Source organism: Paramacrobiotus metropolitanus, unplaced genomic scaffold (assembly GCF_019649055.1).
Source record: "Paramacrobiotus metropolitanus isolate TYO unplaced genomic scaffold, Prichtersi_v1.0 Parri_scaffold0000171, whole genome shotgun sequence".
Classification (NCBI taxonomy): domain Eukaryota; kingdom Metazoa; phylum Tardigrada; class Eutardigrada; order Parachela; family Macrobiotidae; genus Paramacrobiotus; species Paramacrobiotus metropolitanus.
In genome coordinates this window covers 169,758-187,231 of record NW_026570391.1, presented here as the reverse complement: position 1 = coordinate 187,231, position 17,474 = coordinate 169,758, and the positions used below count along the sequence as shown (strand labels likewise).

At 44.7% G+C, this 17,474-nt stretch overlaps 1 protein-coding gene across 1 annotated transcript; it reads right to left on the bottom strand.

Moving 5' to 3' along the window:
* Positions 1 to 14,011: 14,011 nt before the first annotated feature.
* LOC129600335 (D-alanine--D-alanine ligase-like) lies at positions 14,012 to 17,002 on the bottom strand. Its single transcript, XM_055498816.1, has 4 exons — positions 16,857 to 17,002; positions 16,582 to 16,783; positions 14,641 to 15,282; positions 14,012 to 14,587 (listed from the first exon to the last, which is right to left on the bottom strand). Exons 1-4 carry the CDS (start codon positions 17,000 to 17,002, stop codon positions 14,432 to 14,434), a joined length of 1,146 nt encoding a protein of 381 aa, XP_055354791.1. The 3' UTR covers positions 14,012 to 14,431.
* Between the last annotated feature and the right edge of the window lie 472 nt (positions 17,003 to 17,474).

The following is a 17,474-nucleotide window of genomic DNA, read 5'->3' as shown; positions in this document are numbered from 1 at the left end:
AAATTCTCGGAAATTTTTAAAATAATTTTTAAGTTTAGGCGGACACGTTTTTATAGCAGTCTGGTGTGGCTGGTTACGTCGGCCGTTGGATGAAGTAGATTATGTAAAATTAACCGGCAACAATGGTCGCACGCGGCCAACGGCAGTTGTCGCCCCTTGAACGCGCCCCTGAGCGGAAAAGGCAATGCAGCCAGGATTTATATAAACAACTAGTGCGTTTAATTTGCATTCGCGCGAGCTGAAGTGGTCGGCTGTATTATCCGGCGTTCGGGTGTTTAACCGGCTGTGACTGAGTTTCGGCAGCGGAATAACTTCCTTCCGCTTCTGCGCGTTAGCACTTTCTTTACCTCTGATTAAGCGTTCACTGTGAGCCTCACGAAATCGATCAAATAAAAACAAAATCCACAGCAAAAAAAAATAAAATTGACAAAATAAAAAGAAAGTCGACAGAAAAAATTAATCGGCAAAAAACGAAACTGCCAAAATAAAAAACTACACAAATAAAAATGAAAATTTATTTGATACAAATAAAAAACAAATCCACAGCAAAAACAAATTTGACAAAATAAAAAGAAACTTGACAGCACATAAAAAATTAATTGGCAAAAAACGAAATTGCCAAAATAGAAACCACATAAATAAAAAATAAAATCGACAAAATGAAAATTTATTTGATAAAAATAAAAATTAAATTTAAATCGACAAAAATAAGCAGTAAGGCGAAAATACTTTCGACCACAATAAAAAATTAAACGACAGGAATTGAAACGGATAAAATTAAAATCGGCAAAAATAATCATTAAGATTAAAATATTATCGAGCAAAATAAAAAAATTAAAGGACAGGAATGAAGCTGCAAAGGTAGCGACTGCGAACAAAAATCACAATCGAAGAAAACAGTAATTAAAATTGATCGGAAATAAAATCGGCGGAATTGTAATATTATGAGAAATTTCTCTTGTTTTTCTCGTGGCGGCGACTATATAACGGGAACAAGCACCGCATAATTACCCGACCATTATCTGTTCTATAGAAATCCTAAGAAAAACAGTAATTGAATATGCAGCGGCAATAACAACGGATCAAAATAGGCCGTGTAATTGCAATGGCAGCGTCCTGCGGCCCGTAAATCCGGCGTTGATTACTGTTTTTCCCGGCGCTGAATAGGCGATGTACACGCGGCGCTGAGTGCGCCAGCAGCTGGCAGCCGGATGCGGGAAGCCGCTTTGGGCGCAAAATGAGTGTTGTCGCGGCGGCGTAATTGCGCCGCTCATCCCGCTTTCGTGTAATCCCCTTCCTTCATCCGACAGCGCTCGCGTGATGCCATTTGTGCCGCGGAAACATATGTATAAGACACGCTGCGCACCTCCGCCAACTTGATCACTTGATGCCGCACTAAGTTTCTCCTATCAGATCGATTGGCTGCTAGTACCGCCAGCATTTCCGGTTAACGCTCACGTGCGGCTTATTCCGCGGATTGTGCACGCGTTGGCTCATTGAAGATTTTGTGTTACACAATTTGATTCTCTGTTCGATCATCTGTCTGCAGTCTGATTAAAGCCGCGGTGACCTTTTGCATTATACGTTGATATATTCATTAAGTGTCCATAATTTCATTAACGCGTGACCTTTCCTTATACGCCGGTTTTAATTAGGCGTTCTACATAATTTTTACTAAGAAACGTGACCTTTTGTATTAAGCGCCAATGTTTATTTTTATATTTTTAACTTTTTTACGATTTTATTTTGATTTTATTAAATTTTTACGATTTTATTTTTATTGATTTTACTTTATTTTGATTTTATTATTGGTGGATTTGTCGTGACCTTTTGCATTAAGCGCCAGTTTACTGTTTTTCCCGATTTTTGTTTTTATTTTCTTGATTTTGTTAAGCCAGTGCGGTTCGATTTATGGTGACCTTTTGCATTATATATCAGCGTTTAATTAGCTGCATAGTTTTTGTGACCTTTATAATTATGCACTACTGTTTGATTAAGTAATCGCGTTTGATTTTATTATTGGTGGATTTGTCGTGACCTTTTGCACTAAGCGCCAGTTTATTGTTTTTCCCGATTTTTGTTTTTATTTTCTTGATTTTGTTAAGCCAGTGCGGTTCGATTTATGGTGACCTTTTGCATTATATATCAGCGTTTAATTAGCTGCATAGTTTTTGTGACCTTTATAATTATGCACTACTGTTTGATTAAGTAATCGCTGCTGTTTCCAATGCGGAATATATTATGGCCCCGCTGGAACTAATGGACCCACCGCCGTCCGCCCACGTCGCTCCCGACGACGTCATCAGCGTGTCGGTGGGGCGCGACCTGTCGGCGTGGCTGGTGAAATCCTCCGGGCGCGTGTACCGCCGCCCCCGCGGGGATATCACGTGGGAGGAGGTTCCGGGCGTGCGGCTGACGAAGATCGTGGCCAGCCGCCTGGAGGAGGCCGTCGGGATCAACCGCGACGGGGAGCTGCACCGCTACGCCCGCGGGACGTGGTCGCTGGTCAGCGGGGGCGCCGCCCGCCTGGGCGGGGACGCCGGGGAGGGGCTGATGGCGCTGGAGATGGTGCGGGAGATGCTGGTGCCGGCGGGGCGGGCGCGTTCGCGCTCCAGCAGCCAGCAGGTGGCGCCGCGGCGTCGGCCCAACGTGGTGGCGTGCCGCAGTACGGTCAGCTTCGATCTGCAGCCGGAGCAGGCGGAGGGGGCGCCGGCGGAGGCGGAGGGGCCGGGACGGGGGATGGTCAACGGCCCCATACCGGAGCACCACAACGAAGGCAGTTCGTCGAGTGTCCCCGCTGAGCAGGCCAAACACTGCTAAGATGTCCTGAAGCTGTTTTATTATTTATGCTGAATTTTACTTAATGCTGAAAATTATATTAGTTATCTCTACGCATTACTGATTTTCGATGCTGCAGTTGTGTTATAATCTGTACAATAATAACGTTGATTTGATATGATGACTAAATAAAGCCCATCTGATATAAATACGTATCAACGAAATCACTTCCGGTAAAGGAAATATTACTTATGTACATAATAGGATTTGTATACCTACTCGAGTAATTTTGGTTGTATTGTAGTATAATACACCCGTTATATTGCTTTAATACTGCACATATCTGTATATCTCTACAATCCAAATGCAAATTAGCAGTTAGAAATCATAGTTGTAATTACTCTTTACAAGTTAGCAGTAAGCCGTACGAATAAGCTATAACCCCAGATTTTTGAATGTTTATCGATTGTACTTCGTATGCGGCGTATGCGCTGTTAATCCGCGGAGGCGCTACTTACAAGTTAGATCACATTTTGCGGCTAGCGTGATCTGGAAACGTGATTCAATGATCGCCAACGTTGCCGTTTCTTTATTGTAATTTTGCTGCTCAATACATGATGCAAGTATTTTTAGTTTGTACGAACATCAGAAGCGATTTACTGACAACGTTGTTTATTATGACCAAGCTACTTACTTACACCGGAGTTACACCGTATAATTTATTGGCAATAATCTCCTAAATTACAAAAAATGGTAGCGCTGGTACACTACTTGACAGCAAAAATATTAAACACTGAAAGAACAACCAAAGTCTCTGTCCTCTCTCGGGTGAAAAGGAAACGTACTCTAAACAGCCATAGCATTTCCTTTAACAACAACAAGACTAACCAAAAGCGCTGCTTGAGAAACGCAGTAGAACGCGCTTAAATTCCCCGGTCTCCATTTATGTACTAACGAGGGAAAGCCGGGACGTCCCGGCCGGCTTTATATTTATTGCTTAAATCAGTGGATCGGCCGTTTCCGGTGCGGTCTCCCTTCTCTTTCAACGGCATTCTGAACCGATGCGATCCGACTTGCACACAGCTGTACCAGTTTGTCCCGTAATTTCTATCGTAAAGCTACAGATAGCACGTTTTTATAATCAGCGCCAAAGTTGTGCTATGAACGATTGCCACTACACTGCGTCCAGCACATAGATATGGACGACTTTGTACACCATAAATTTTTCTAGGCATATGTTGTTTTACTTGTATCCCCTGTATCTAGCCGTGTCCCTCATGTATTCCACAAGAATTTGCTGACGTACCTCTTTTATAGTTCAATGCGGTATCCTATCATATCTCTGCAGTCTGCATTACCCTTTATGTATCCTACATAATCCCAATAAACCAATAAACAATACTTGTATCCCAATAAACCTAAGAAAACAAGAAAAAAATAAGAAAAAATACAGAAACCTAAGAACATTAACGGTATACAATAAGAATACACGAAAGACACCGCGAGGCCGAATACTGTAGGATCGGATACGCAGGCAAAAAAGAATGTTCACTTGAACAGTATTTACACTTTTGTAAAATAAATATGTGCATGAGGATCGCCTTCGAAATCCACAGTATTCCACTGTATCCCACAGTATACTCCACGTACTTTTCGTGTATCCTGCTGAATATGTATATATGCAGTATATATATATATATATATGTATATATATATATATATATATATATATATATATATATAAGCGTGGTAATGCTGCTTGTGTATTAGGAACGGTCGAGAAGCAGCATCAGCTCGATGGTTTGTTTTTGATTTGCTAGTTACCTAGTGTTTCGTATTTAAAACTTGTATGCGTACTGCGTTGATATGTAGAAAAATATGAATTTTATAAAAAGCACCAATTTAATAAATATATATATATATATTTTCAGCGGGACATTTCGTCGTGGGACATTTCGCCACACGTTTTTCGTCGCAGCGGCCAATGTGTTTTGGGACAACTCGTTTTGTGGCCGTTTTGTTGTGGCACATTTGATCGCGCGACTCTTGGGTTGTCGAAAAATTATCGACTGGTATATGGCAACGAACTGTCATATGACTATTTGCCACAAAAACTGGATGTCCTTAAACGAAATGTCCGTAAAACCAAATGTCCCGCGACGACCTGTCGCGTAGCCGTAAGTCCGTACCATATGTACCGGGTCACTTCCCTTAATAGCAGCTTAACGTATATGCTTTTTCTGTGTGTGTATAATATTTTTCTTATTAGAAGCATGACGAATTGAGCTGGTCATTAGCCGATGGATAGAATCACAGAAACTGTACAATTTCTTTCCAAATCCGCTCGGGCAAATCGTAACTTGATTGTTTTGCTGTTTTGTAAGAACAGTGGCAACACATCAGAGAAACCAAAAAACAAGAAAGTTTCTGTTGATGTAATTAGCTGACTGGCTACAGTAAAATACCCAACTGTGTGTTTGTAGCGTTTAGCGTCCTAAACAACAATTCAGGCTAGCCGGTTCTGCCACAGACCCAGCGCTACAGTTTTCGCCGGAGCGAAGCAGTGACTTATTTGTTGTTGATGACCCTTATCGGTTATTCCGACCGGATGTTGGTTGACTTGTTGGTGAAACCCAGCGCACGCACTGCCAACCGCTTACAGCGGTGTGCATGGTGTCAAAACAGTTTTTTATATCGTATAACAACTCTGCATTTCCCGGCAGATAAATTCAAGCTAAGCCGTCTTTAACTAGCCTGAAAATTAATTTACTATTTTCCCTAGAACCGTTACGATGAACCGCTTCCTTGCTGCCGCTCTCTGCGTCGTCGTGCTGGCCGTTGTGGCGGTGGAAGCGGCGCAGAAATGCCAGAAGATCAAGATCGACACGCAGGTCAACCCCTCCTTCAAGAACAAGGAACCGCCGGGCCGGGCAGTCTGCGCAAGACGGCGCTGCGCTGGGTGAAGAAGGAGCTGACGTGCAAGAGCGCCGGCGACTGTCCCAAACCGGCCGGCGCCTTCAAGTGCGTCGTCGGCGAGATCGACATCCACAACTGGGACGAGCCGGACATTGTCGACCTGGCCCAGTTCAAGCAGATCAACATCAAGAAGCACACCAACGGCGTCATGTGCTGCGCCAAGAAATGAGCTGTGCGAACGTCTGCCGCTGACACAGTCTGACCGGTCACACTTGTAGTGTGCAGGTTGCGTAATCTAATCCATTCTGTTACCCTGCTTCATTTTACCGGCCATGCCGGTTGTCGGCGTGACGTCAGCGATATTCGCTTCTCAACATTTGACTTGTTCGCTTGCCTGAGAGTGATAATGTACGTACTGTGCACGTGAGGCTTGTTGTGAACTAGCGAGATAATTCAAATATTAGAAAAGATGAACTTTTCTCCCTTGTAATTATCTTCAGTCTAAAGAGGAGTGATTTTGTCATTAAACATTAAAATTAATGCCCAACGGTGTTTGTCATCTATCCGTAATATATTCTGTACAACATGCAGTACATGTAGTACATGTACATGTACAGTACATGCACATGCACATGTATATGTACACGTACATGTACATATACAAGTACAAGTACAGTACATGTAGCACATGCAGTCTACAGATACCGATAGAATACTTACTTATATAATACAGTGGCACAGGGCAGCTACACAGCAAAAACTCATTGCCGCAGCTACACATTACTCGTACAAATATGCGCTGAGCTCTCACACGGTTTTCACGTCCATGTATACTTAAAGTACAAATTATTCGGCTACACAATGGCATTCAACGATATAAAAAAGTATTGGGGAGCGCGCGGAAGCTAAAGTTCCAGCGATTTTGCTAGAATTAGCGACGTTCTCGTGCAGTCGCGCTCCGTTAATTCCCTGTACACCAAATGGCAGCTAATATTTCAGGGTCGGAGCATTGCGGATTTTTCATATTCGTATCTAGTGGCGTACACTTTTTACCTTTGTATTGCGTTTTCTTAAGCCACTTCACCTTTTCCCTCCATACTAAAATGTAGGATTAATGTCTGTACTATTTCGTTAGTACAGCTTTTAACATGTCCAAGGAAACCTGAAGCGAGCGTGTCAAGAAAGAGTGTAACCGGAAAGATCCAGATTCCAGTTGTCATGCTTCATATTGCGAACGCCCTCATTTGGCAATACAGTGCAGAAGAACAATATAGTATAATTATAATGCCTTTCAGTTTAAACGCTTTTTAAAATTGTTCCACAAAGTTGTACTTGACTAATGATACATGGGAATGTAGAGGAATTAATTGAGCACCGTCACTAAATTCTCCACATTTCGCTTTCTGTTTGACAGTCATGAGCTGTCCGGAACGCCTTAAAACAAAAAGTAAACGGATTCCGGCCAAATAAAGCCCACACTATCCACGACTCTGAAATAGTTTGTGCACATGCGCACTTGAATGACCGTTTGCACGCGGGCATCCCTCATTTAGCTATACCATGTAGTCATGTACCGGCCGGATGACTTTCCTTAACTGACTAAAATGATTTGCACATTATAACTGGTTGCGAACGGCTTCAACTGCTCCCCAGCCGTCAAGTTGTTCCTCCTCAGAAACCTCTGGTCGGACGAGTTATTCCTGCCTGGCTTCTGGCTGGCATCGGTTCATTTGTTGCTGGCGCTTTAGAGCCACGGGAACTCAAAGTCTATCAGCCTGATAAGCCATGACAGCCACAAACAGCGAACAGTCAGACGATGAGCACTGTACGTTTTGTTGTCAACATCCGGTTGACAATAAAACCGGTTACTATCCTTGGATACCTCTAAATGTTTTCAAGGATAGCAAGTCTCATATAGACCACATAATTATACCGTGACAATTCCTTTAATAGCGGCTCACTGTTAATATTTCTCTTATTTGTAATATGTTTCTTACTGAAACCATGAAGAATGGAGCAAGTCATTAGCCGACGTATAGAAAATGTACAGTTTCTTAGTAAACCAGCGCACTGCCATCCGCTGAAACAGCGGTGCAAATTTTGTCAAAACAATTTGCGAGGCAGTATAAAAACTCTTTGCAGTTCACTGAAGCTATCACTAATTAGTCAAAAAATTAATCTGTCTGCAATTTTACGCACTATACAGATATAAATCTGTCGTTTATGCGTGAAGATGAAGCGTTTCCTGGCTGCTGCTCTCTGCGTGCTCGCATTGGCCGCGCTGGCCGTGGACGCGGCGCGGATATGCGAGAAGATCACCGTTGACACGCAAGTCAACCCTTCCTTCAAAAACAAGGAGCCCCGGGCAGTCTGCGCAAGACGACGATGCGCTGGGTGAAGAAGGCGGTGACCTGCAAGAGCGCCGGCGACTGTCCCAAGCCAGCTGGCTCCTTCAAGTGCGTCGCCGGCGAGATCGACATCCACAACTGGAGCGAAGGGGACATTGTCGATCTGGCCAAGTTCCGCCAAAGCAACATCAAGAAGAACACCAACGTACTCCTCTGCGGCGCCATGAAATGACCGGACGCCACTGACACAGCGAACGGCGCAGACGGTTGAATCAAGTGTGACCTTTCTGGGTGACGTCAGCGATATTCGCTTCTCAACCTATGACTTGCAAGCGATAAGCGTTCGTACTATGCACTTGAGGCCTGTTCGTGGTTCTTGTATATATCAAGCATCAATCGTATATACCGGAAGCTGTACTGTACTGTCGCAGGGCCGATAGCGACGAGCGGGCAGAAGGAACCAAAACTGAGAACACAGGAAACTTAGGGACCAACAACATAGGTAGGGTTGGTAGTTCGGGGTGCAGATAGGGACCGCTGGAACCATGCTCACTCGGTGTATGTATTAAAGCCCCAGTGTACTATTATACCGTGCGATTAAATTTAGAGCGAAACGCTTTCACTAATCCCCAACATTTGGCTTAAATTACCAAATTTTGCACACCACTTTCGAATTCACACACCAACGTTCAGAAAAACGTGCCATATTCTGCAAGAAAAGACTACAATCTTTACAATCAGCTGAAAGCCCAAAGATTAATAACCGCTAGAAACCTTGCCGTAAGAAGAACTTCGAGGAACCGGTCTTAATGGCACAATACAGCACGAAAACAACAACAAAGTAGGAAAAGAGCAACAAAGCAACAACAACAAAGTACGAAAACAGGCACAATATAGCACGAAAACAACAACAAAGAAGGAAAACAGCAACAAAGCAACAACAACAAAGTACGAAAACAGCTAAGTTTCATTGACTACCACAACACTGGACCTACGGTCCAGTGCTGCGGCAGTCAACCAGTATAAAAACTGCCAAGTTTCATTGAAGTGTCATAAGCACGTTGATAAGTACGGACACCACGGCCTTTCGTGTGCATTTTCCGCAGGTAGACACCCGCGACATGGCGAATTGAACAGCATCGTGTGCCGCTCTTTAGTGTCAGCTGGAATCCCTGCGAAGTTAGAGCCCCGCGGAACGTCACATACTTCCGAACGACGCCCTGACGGCTGCACAACCTTTGCCTGGCAGAGAGGGATGTGTTTAGCGTGGGATGTCACTTGCGTGGATACTGTTGCGCCTTCCCACATTAAATCTACGGCGGCAAACGCAGGCGCAGCTGCGTTGGAAGCGGAAGAAAGAAAGGCGCAGCTGTATGCGTACTTGTTCGGCAGATATATCTTTGCTCCGATAGCTTTTGAAACAATGGGCCCTTGGGGACCGACCGCCATCGCCATTATCAAAGAACTGGGCAAACGACTAGAACAGCAGACAGGAGAGAAGCGTTCTCATGAATTTCTACGTCAACGACTGTCGTTGGCGATACAGCGGGGGAACGCGGCCTCAGTTTTGGGAACAATGGAAGGAGCAGAAAAGTTAAACGAAGTTTTAATGTTGTAAAATTGTGATGTTTTTTGATTATGTAACAATACGATGTACCACAGGTGAATAAAGAACCCAGTTTCATTGACTACCACAACACTGGACCTACGGTCCAGTGCTGCGGCAGTCAACCAGTATAAAAACTGCCAAGTTTCATTGACTACCACAACACTGGACCTACGGTCCAGTGCTGCGGCAGTCAACCAGTATAAAAACTGCCAGTTTGAAGTAGTGAGCCGGTGTGAAAAACGGACGAATTGAAATTTGTCTCTCGGCGATTTGCACAGTGCTTACCATGGCCAAGTCACTGGCTCTGAGTGGCTCCCGGCTCCAAAAAATTTTGTTGGTTGCAGGAAGACACATTAAGCCTTGCGTACACTTAAAAATTTTTTTCATCGGTCATGGTAAAAGTGGAGAGAGGCTGAACTGAAATGATTTCAACGAGCTTAAAGTTTATGTGACAGAATTTAATTACCACGACTGTAACAAATTCAGTTTTTTATTCCAACACAATGTAACTTAGGTACTCTTGTCCGATCTCAGATGACTTTAATCTCCCACTTTCGGCAAAACTATTTAAAGGTTTCCATTTTATTGCCAGTGCTTTTAATTAATCGGGGAAGATCTTTTTTCTTCCTTGTTGATGCATATACTCCGAAGACTGATGCAGAAACGGCAGTGAGCGTTTTGGTTTAGGAACAGGCCAATCGCACGTTGGCTACCGATATACCGTCTGAATAGTATATCTGCCTAGTACAAATTATCCCGCTGGAGAAGACGGTTACAGCCAGAACTGCGTGGCTAACCACCCCATGCGTGGCTGATTCCTTTCTTCGCGCCACTGGCAGCGGTCCACAGAGCTGTCCGCGCAACAGTAGTTAGATCCCTCTCCTCGAAATTATATATTGTCCCCGTACTAAAACGAAATGCCCACAGCAGCGATTAGAATCGTGTTGCTCAAATTAATTAAGTTAAGCCCAGACAAGAATCATACTCGTATGTATACTCTGTACATTCTGTTAGGTGAAGATGACAAGCGTTGCAGGTCTTACTTTTGGCAGTCGACGTCGAAGCAGTAGTAGCAGACGAGCGTCACCTGGTTGAAGAGCGTGCTGTGGACGCAGAGATAGCTGGTCTGGTTGCCGTTGACGGCGCAGCGGTGGAAGACCTGGCAGCGCGTCTCCGGATCGGTGTAGAAGCCCGCCGGCTTCTTGCTAAGACAGCTGAAGTTTGCGGAATGACGTTGTAGTGATACACACCCACCGCATCGTATACCCCAACGAAGTGCGCCTCCGAGAAGGTCTTTTGCCACCCAGAATTCTGGATCATTGTGCGATTACTTAATGTAAATGGCTACTGTAATGTACCTTTTAATGTGGTACATCGGTTTGCTCCCAGTAACCATGCACCGCTCACTGAAAACTGCTATGTCCCAAAGGAGTACGGCATTAGCCGTACAGGTATGAAACAAGTGAAAGGTCATGCTTCCTTGGGGGATTCCCCCAGCGCGGGTGGAAGTTACCTGTACGCCAACTGTCTGCCGCGATGCCCAGTTTTCCCAAGAGTCAAGAGACAAGCACCTTTTTGGCCGGTAATATTTAACCGTTATCTTCAACATGCACCGAAGAAACCAATTGTGCAGGAAAAAGGGAAACGACCGAAATTATCTTTAGAACCGCAGAAGCAATACCTTGTACTATACATGTTCCGGGGACCGGAGCTAATCCTGCCAAAGCGAGGTAGGAAGCCGAAAATCAAAATTAGAGTGCTCGTTGGTGTCGGCGGCTTATTACGTTGCCCGGTCAGGTACCCTGGCAAAGGCTGGCATCGGGAATCGGTGCTTTCAGATTGCACAGGTTAACAATGTAACATCTTTATACCACGTACGTGCTTGCAGATATCCACATTGGACTAACTAATTCATATACCAAAGGGGAATTACATTGGACACATATTAAGTGAATTTTTTCCTATCATAATTCTATGTTGATCTGTGTTCTTCATACTGTGTCCGCATTCATATTGTATATACAAGCATGCGTGTTGCTCAACAGAAATACGATGGTTTTTCTCATGTCGATTTAAAAAAAATATATTCTTGTTTGCTTGCTCTCTTCTCCAACCTTTTCATGCCAAGGGACGGCATCAACTTAGACGGAGAGCATTTGGTAGATGCTACCAAGCCGAACCTATATTTATCCTAAATTGCGCGTACTCGTACATCCTCAACATCTGTGCATGTGACTGATGTGAGATCGTTGTGTATTCCGGTAATGGTTAAAAGTCGGATGCTTAGGAATTAGGTCAGTTAGTTGCACCGAGTCGCAGACCATCAGCGGCGTTCTCATCTCATGAAAGTTTCATTTCACATTCAAGCTTATGTATTTCCTGGTGTATATCATGTATGTATTCATAGTATAATGTGTATAGTAACGTTGCAGCACGGGGGCTAACAATGGGTAGCAAAATGCCAATAATGACAGTCTTCGAATGTATGGTTCCTCGAATTTCAAGTCGGCAGGCGTCCTTCGAATGCAAGATTCTTGTTGGTGAATATCCACTAATGAGGATATTGCATTCCCAGGACGTCGACTGTCAAATGACGACGCTAGTGTTTTTTGGATAACCGCGTTCGATGATCCGCGCGTATGTGGTTCCGTTTACAGGTAACGGCGAATAATGTTGCGATATTTCTTTTCCGGACGGTTCCGTGCCGCATGCCTCACAGTCAAGTGTATCCGTCAAATTCGATGATTTACCTTCAAGTTATTTTGGTCAATCTGCGATCCAGATCCGTATGCATCAGTGCATTCTGTGACCATATGATTTGTGCACATTGGCGAAAAAACTGTGTGTGCGCGCAACATCCGGCTCGGGAGTTGTGACGGTAAGCAAATTCCAAAAAGTTTAAATGCTTTGAGGTGTACCAAAAGTCTCATCATGGACCGATCTGCTTTAAATTTTGCATGTTAACGCACATATGCATAAAGGTCGTTTTTACACCGAACCACGGCTCCAGCATTTTCTTTTAAATTTTAAAATGAATTTTAAACTTTTGAAATTTATTTTAAATTTTGAAAATGTCAGATATGACACAGAAGCAGATGGAAAATGGGGCAAATATCGCCTTTATTGGTACAATAAAGCAACAACAACAACACAAAACCAACAGAAAACCCGATGGGGGAAAAGCTGTGGAAAAAGTGCCTGCAGTGCGCTATCCAGGAATCGTGATAATGATTCCGCGTGCTGCGGGTATGCAACAGCTGATGCTGCAAAGCATGGAATCGCCCGTAGGCGCAGGGCTCCACCCCCAAGAGTGCAGAGAAATGCGCTGATTGGTCAGCGTAGACAAAGTATACGCTGAGTAAGCAGCGTAATAGCGCGGCACGAATGGAGTAGCCATGTGCGGGCGGGCGACAGAGCAAAGCCACAAGAGGTGTCTACCGCCTCGAGTGAGCGGTCTCTGACAAAAAGATTGGTACAACCCTGGTTCGGTGTAAAAATGATCTTCATACATACGTGCATTTAAATGTAAACTTTTAGAGGGGATCGGTTGATAACGAGACCTTTGAAACACCTGAGTGCATCTAAATGTTTTGGAATATTCTGACAGCCATAACTCCCGCACCGGATGTTGCGCGCACAAACGGTTTTCACGCCTAGGTATACAAATCGTCTGGCTACAGAATGCGATAATACACAGCAAAGAAGGGTTTGGGAGGGCGCGAAGATGAACGTTTTCGTGCATGTACACGAATTTGATACCATCTTTACCATGTACCGGGCCAAATCCCTTAAGCATGCGGAACAGCGGACAGGATAACTTCGCAACCGACCGAAAGCCGGCTTACTAGATGAGCGCTTCTTCCTGGTCTGCGTATTACACACCATCATGCGAGTATTACGTTCCAAAAGCGGCTGCGCAGCCGCATACTGCACAGTGATAATACGTGATTCAATATCTCTGTACATAGTTTACGATAGGAATTACGGGGCAAATCACAAGCTTGTACGCCAGTCACGCCACATTGCACAATTCGTTATAATTACACTATATTATTATGATAATACTGCATACTTTAATACCTATTACTGTATCACGATGACTGAATAAAAATTAATATAATTATTGTTGTATTGTATATTACTTGTATCTAGATGACATAACATGTCGTATAGCGAATGGTCATCGGTTGTACAGTCTACCACTTGAATGTTTGTCGACTTCACTTGGTATTCGCGGTTTTCTACCGTATGTAGCGACAGTTATATCACGTGCACGTGGACGCTAGCGTGATCTGAAAATTTGACCGGAAATGTTGTCATTCCTTTATGTAACAAATTGTGTACTGCTGCTGCGAATACGCGCATAAAGTAAGCACTTGTACTCACATCAACAGCGGTTTACTGACAGTAATTTTGTTCTTTATTAAGAAAAAGTTAGTTCAACCGCCTTAGACGCCCGGCGCAGGCCTCAAATCAATCAATAAGCCGCTTCCGCTGCGGTCTTCCCCAACAGCAGCCGCTACGATCCCACAGCTGTAATTGTACTGCGCTTAAATATTAATGTATTCCGCGCCACACGATGGCAGTTTCCCGCTACAACCGGTAAATGCGGCGCACGCGAGACCCTGGTTAAAATAGCGGCTGCAAAATTTATTTAAAATTCGACTTTTGCTCTTATGTTCAGTGATGCCGGTAATAAAAAAGAGTATTGAGCAGAAAGACACAGCGCGCAAAAAATATCAAAAAGTAATAAATGGATTTATTTAGCATGGAGAAAAGGTCACTCTCCCGCCTGGACGGTGACCGGCGATCCGGGACTTCCGGGGTCATCGTCCGCCTCGTCGGCGGGGTGGTCGAGATTGTACTGCCGCTGCACTGCGTAGGAAATGATGTCCTCCACCAGGACGCGGGGATCGATGGCGGCCACCTCCAGAATCTGTAAAAACGATCTCGGAAGTGGACGCCACAAAGGTTCGGGACGGGACTCACCTGGCCGACGGCCATCCGCGACTCCAGCGACAGGATGGCGTTGACGTTGACCTCCAGGACGTAGAGGTTGCTGTTCTGGTCGTCGTCGGCGCGGATGTCGATCTTGGCGTACCCGTTGCCGCCCAGCACCGCGTAGGCCTTCTTGGCCAGCTCCTGCAGGCGGCCCTGCAGCGCCGCGTCCTCCACCAGCGCGTAACTGATGAAGATCTCCTTGCCGGCGTCGTCGCGGTGGTCCTCGCCGTGGCGGAGGTCCTCCCAGTAGGCGTCGAAGGCCAGGAGCTGCTCCTCGCGGGACGCCGCCCCGTGGAAGAGGCGCTGCACCACCGGGTAGCACTTGAGCCCCACCGTCGCGTCGCCGGTGAGGAAGGCGACGTACTCGGGGCCGTTGAGGAAGCGCTCGACGTAGACGCCGCCGTCCTGGTTGACGCGGTTGACGTGGGAGGAGTGGAAGAGGGCGCGGACCTGCGAGCAGGCCTCCTGCTTGTCGTGGACGACGGAGGCCTTGGAGATGCCCAGGCTGCCGTAGGAGACGATGGGCTTGACGATCATGGGGAAGCCCACCGAGGTTATGGCCGTGTCCATGTCCGTGGACAACTGCAGCGGCTCGATCTCCTGGTACTCGGAGGTCGCCACGCCGTTCTTCTGTAAAGCCCTCGCCGTGTTAATTAAGCCTAGCAAATGCTGGTTAATAGTGTACAAGTATAAAGGTTATAATTATACGACAAGAATGCCGGCGAATGCACGTACGTACAAAATGCCGGTATTTAACAATATATTATTTTAATAATTATATAGGTACAATAAAAATACCGATTAATTTAAGCAGTATTAAAGAAGTGCCGGTTATTTTATAACTGCTTCAAAAATGTCGGTTTATACTCGTAAATCAGTTTAATTATGCCGCTGAAAATACAGGTACTGTATATAAAAGATTGGGTTTTATTACAACTGAAAATGCTGGCTCATTTACATTATTTGTACATTGATCATTGAAAAAATGCCGGTTTTATTTATTTTTCAATATGCACATCAACGAGCACCACTCAATATATACAATCAGATGAAGAATTTGTCCCAGTCCCAGTTGTCCCAATTTAACATGGGAAGGGACTGTACACAGTACACTCACAGCATTTCAACGCATAATTTCCAAACTTTGCATGTGTTTTCGAAATACTGGTCACCAAGCAAAAGAATTTGTGATTTTTGCAGTATTAAATAAACACACTGCCGGGTAATCACATAAATTTATGTACATACTTAACTGAGTGGTAAAGATGAAGTTATTACAAAATGCCGGTTAGTTGTAAATGAAAATTATGTACTATATTAACGAGTACACATGCATTATAAAATATTGGTCAAGTTTATCGAATGCGCGATGAATACGTTGTCGAAAATTTACTGAAAAAATGCCGGTTAATTTATGCACATGCTGGTTGTATCCAGTTCCGCCAATGGATACAGCACATGAGCAATAATTTTCTTGCCGCATTACTTATGAATAAAAATTGCTGATTCATCTTTTTGATTGTTGATATTTAAATTCCGCGAAATAATTCGAATGAACCAATTTAATCCGGGATTGCTGTGCGGCGTTTCCCTTGAGCGCTATTAATTTCGAGCAGTTTTTCAGAAGTATGTCCGCATTAATGGTTTTACTGATGTGGATGGATACTGCCTACCAAAATAATTTCGAGCAAATTTAATCGGCTTTAACAAGGTAGAAATAAATCTCTAATAATATTTCAAAATCCTTATTATCCCAGTAAATACATCCCTATCCGGCGAAATTAATTTTCCCGTGGAAACTGACTTATCCAGCCGGTGATTCATATAAGGACAATTAGCGAAAAATCACGCGCCGCTGATCCGCTGCGCCTTGCTTCGTTTTCTTCTGTTTTCTTATGTTTTCTTATGCTTTCTTATATTGTTCCTTACCCGGAAGACGGCCTTCTGCGCCGTCTTACTGCTGGCCACCCGGCAGAACCGCGAATCCCCGCCGGTGAACGGCAGACGCCGGCGCTCCAGCTCCCGCGTCACGCTGATGCCGGGGTACCCGTCGGCTTCCGTCCCATCGACAAAATTGCACACAATCAACGGCTCCACGTCGCCGGGAACTTCCGGCGGGCGTCCCGACGCCCTGGATCCCGTCCAGCACCGGCCGGTAGTCGGCCAGCGTGACGCGGTGCACGAAGACGCGCTGACAGCCCAGCCGTTGTAAAACGCCCTTGAGCAGCTCGATCCGCGTCTCCTTGCTTAGTTCGTGCACGAGGCGCGTGCATTCCGGGAGCGCCACCGAGGGCGGACTGCTCTGGCAGCCCACGATGATGTGCACGCGGTACGCGCGTAAATCCACCATCTTCTAATAATAATAATAATAATAATAGCAACAAAAATCAAATTTATTATTCCGTCGTATATGTAAAAAATGGCATATATGTCGCAGAAATTATAAGAAAACATAAGAAAACATAAGAAAACATAAGAAAGCACAAGATTACATAAGAACCCATTAGAATTTTAATCAGAGGAAGTTTCCGTAATAATAATCAACCCGCTAGCAATCGCGCTTCGATCAAATAGACAATTTTTTTGCAAGAGTTCTTGAAGCAATGCGCAAGAAAAAAAGAAGCCATGTGATTGTGTATGATGGTGTGTAGTGTACTTTGACCATATATGCGGCGTGCCAGCGGAATAACTTGTGTCTCATGTCTCATACGGTGTATCAGCTGGTTGAAAGTTTTATCGCGCGGTTGTTTCCGCTGCACATGTAATGCAGTTTGTGTGCTACTGTGTCGGGCGTTGAGTGAGTGGAGCTGCGGCACGCATTC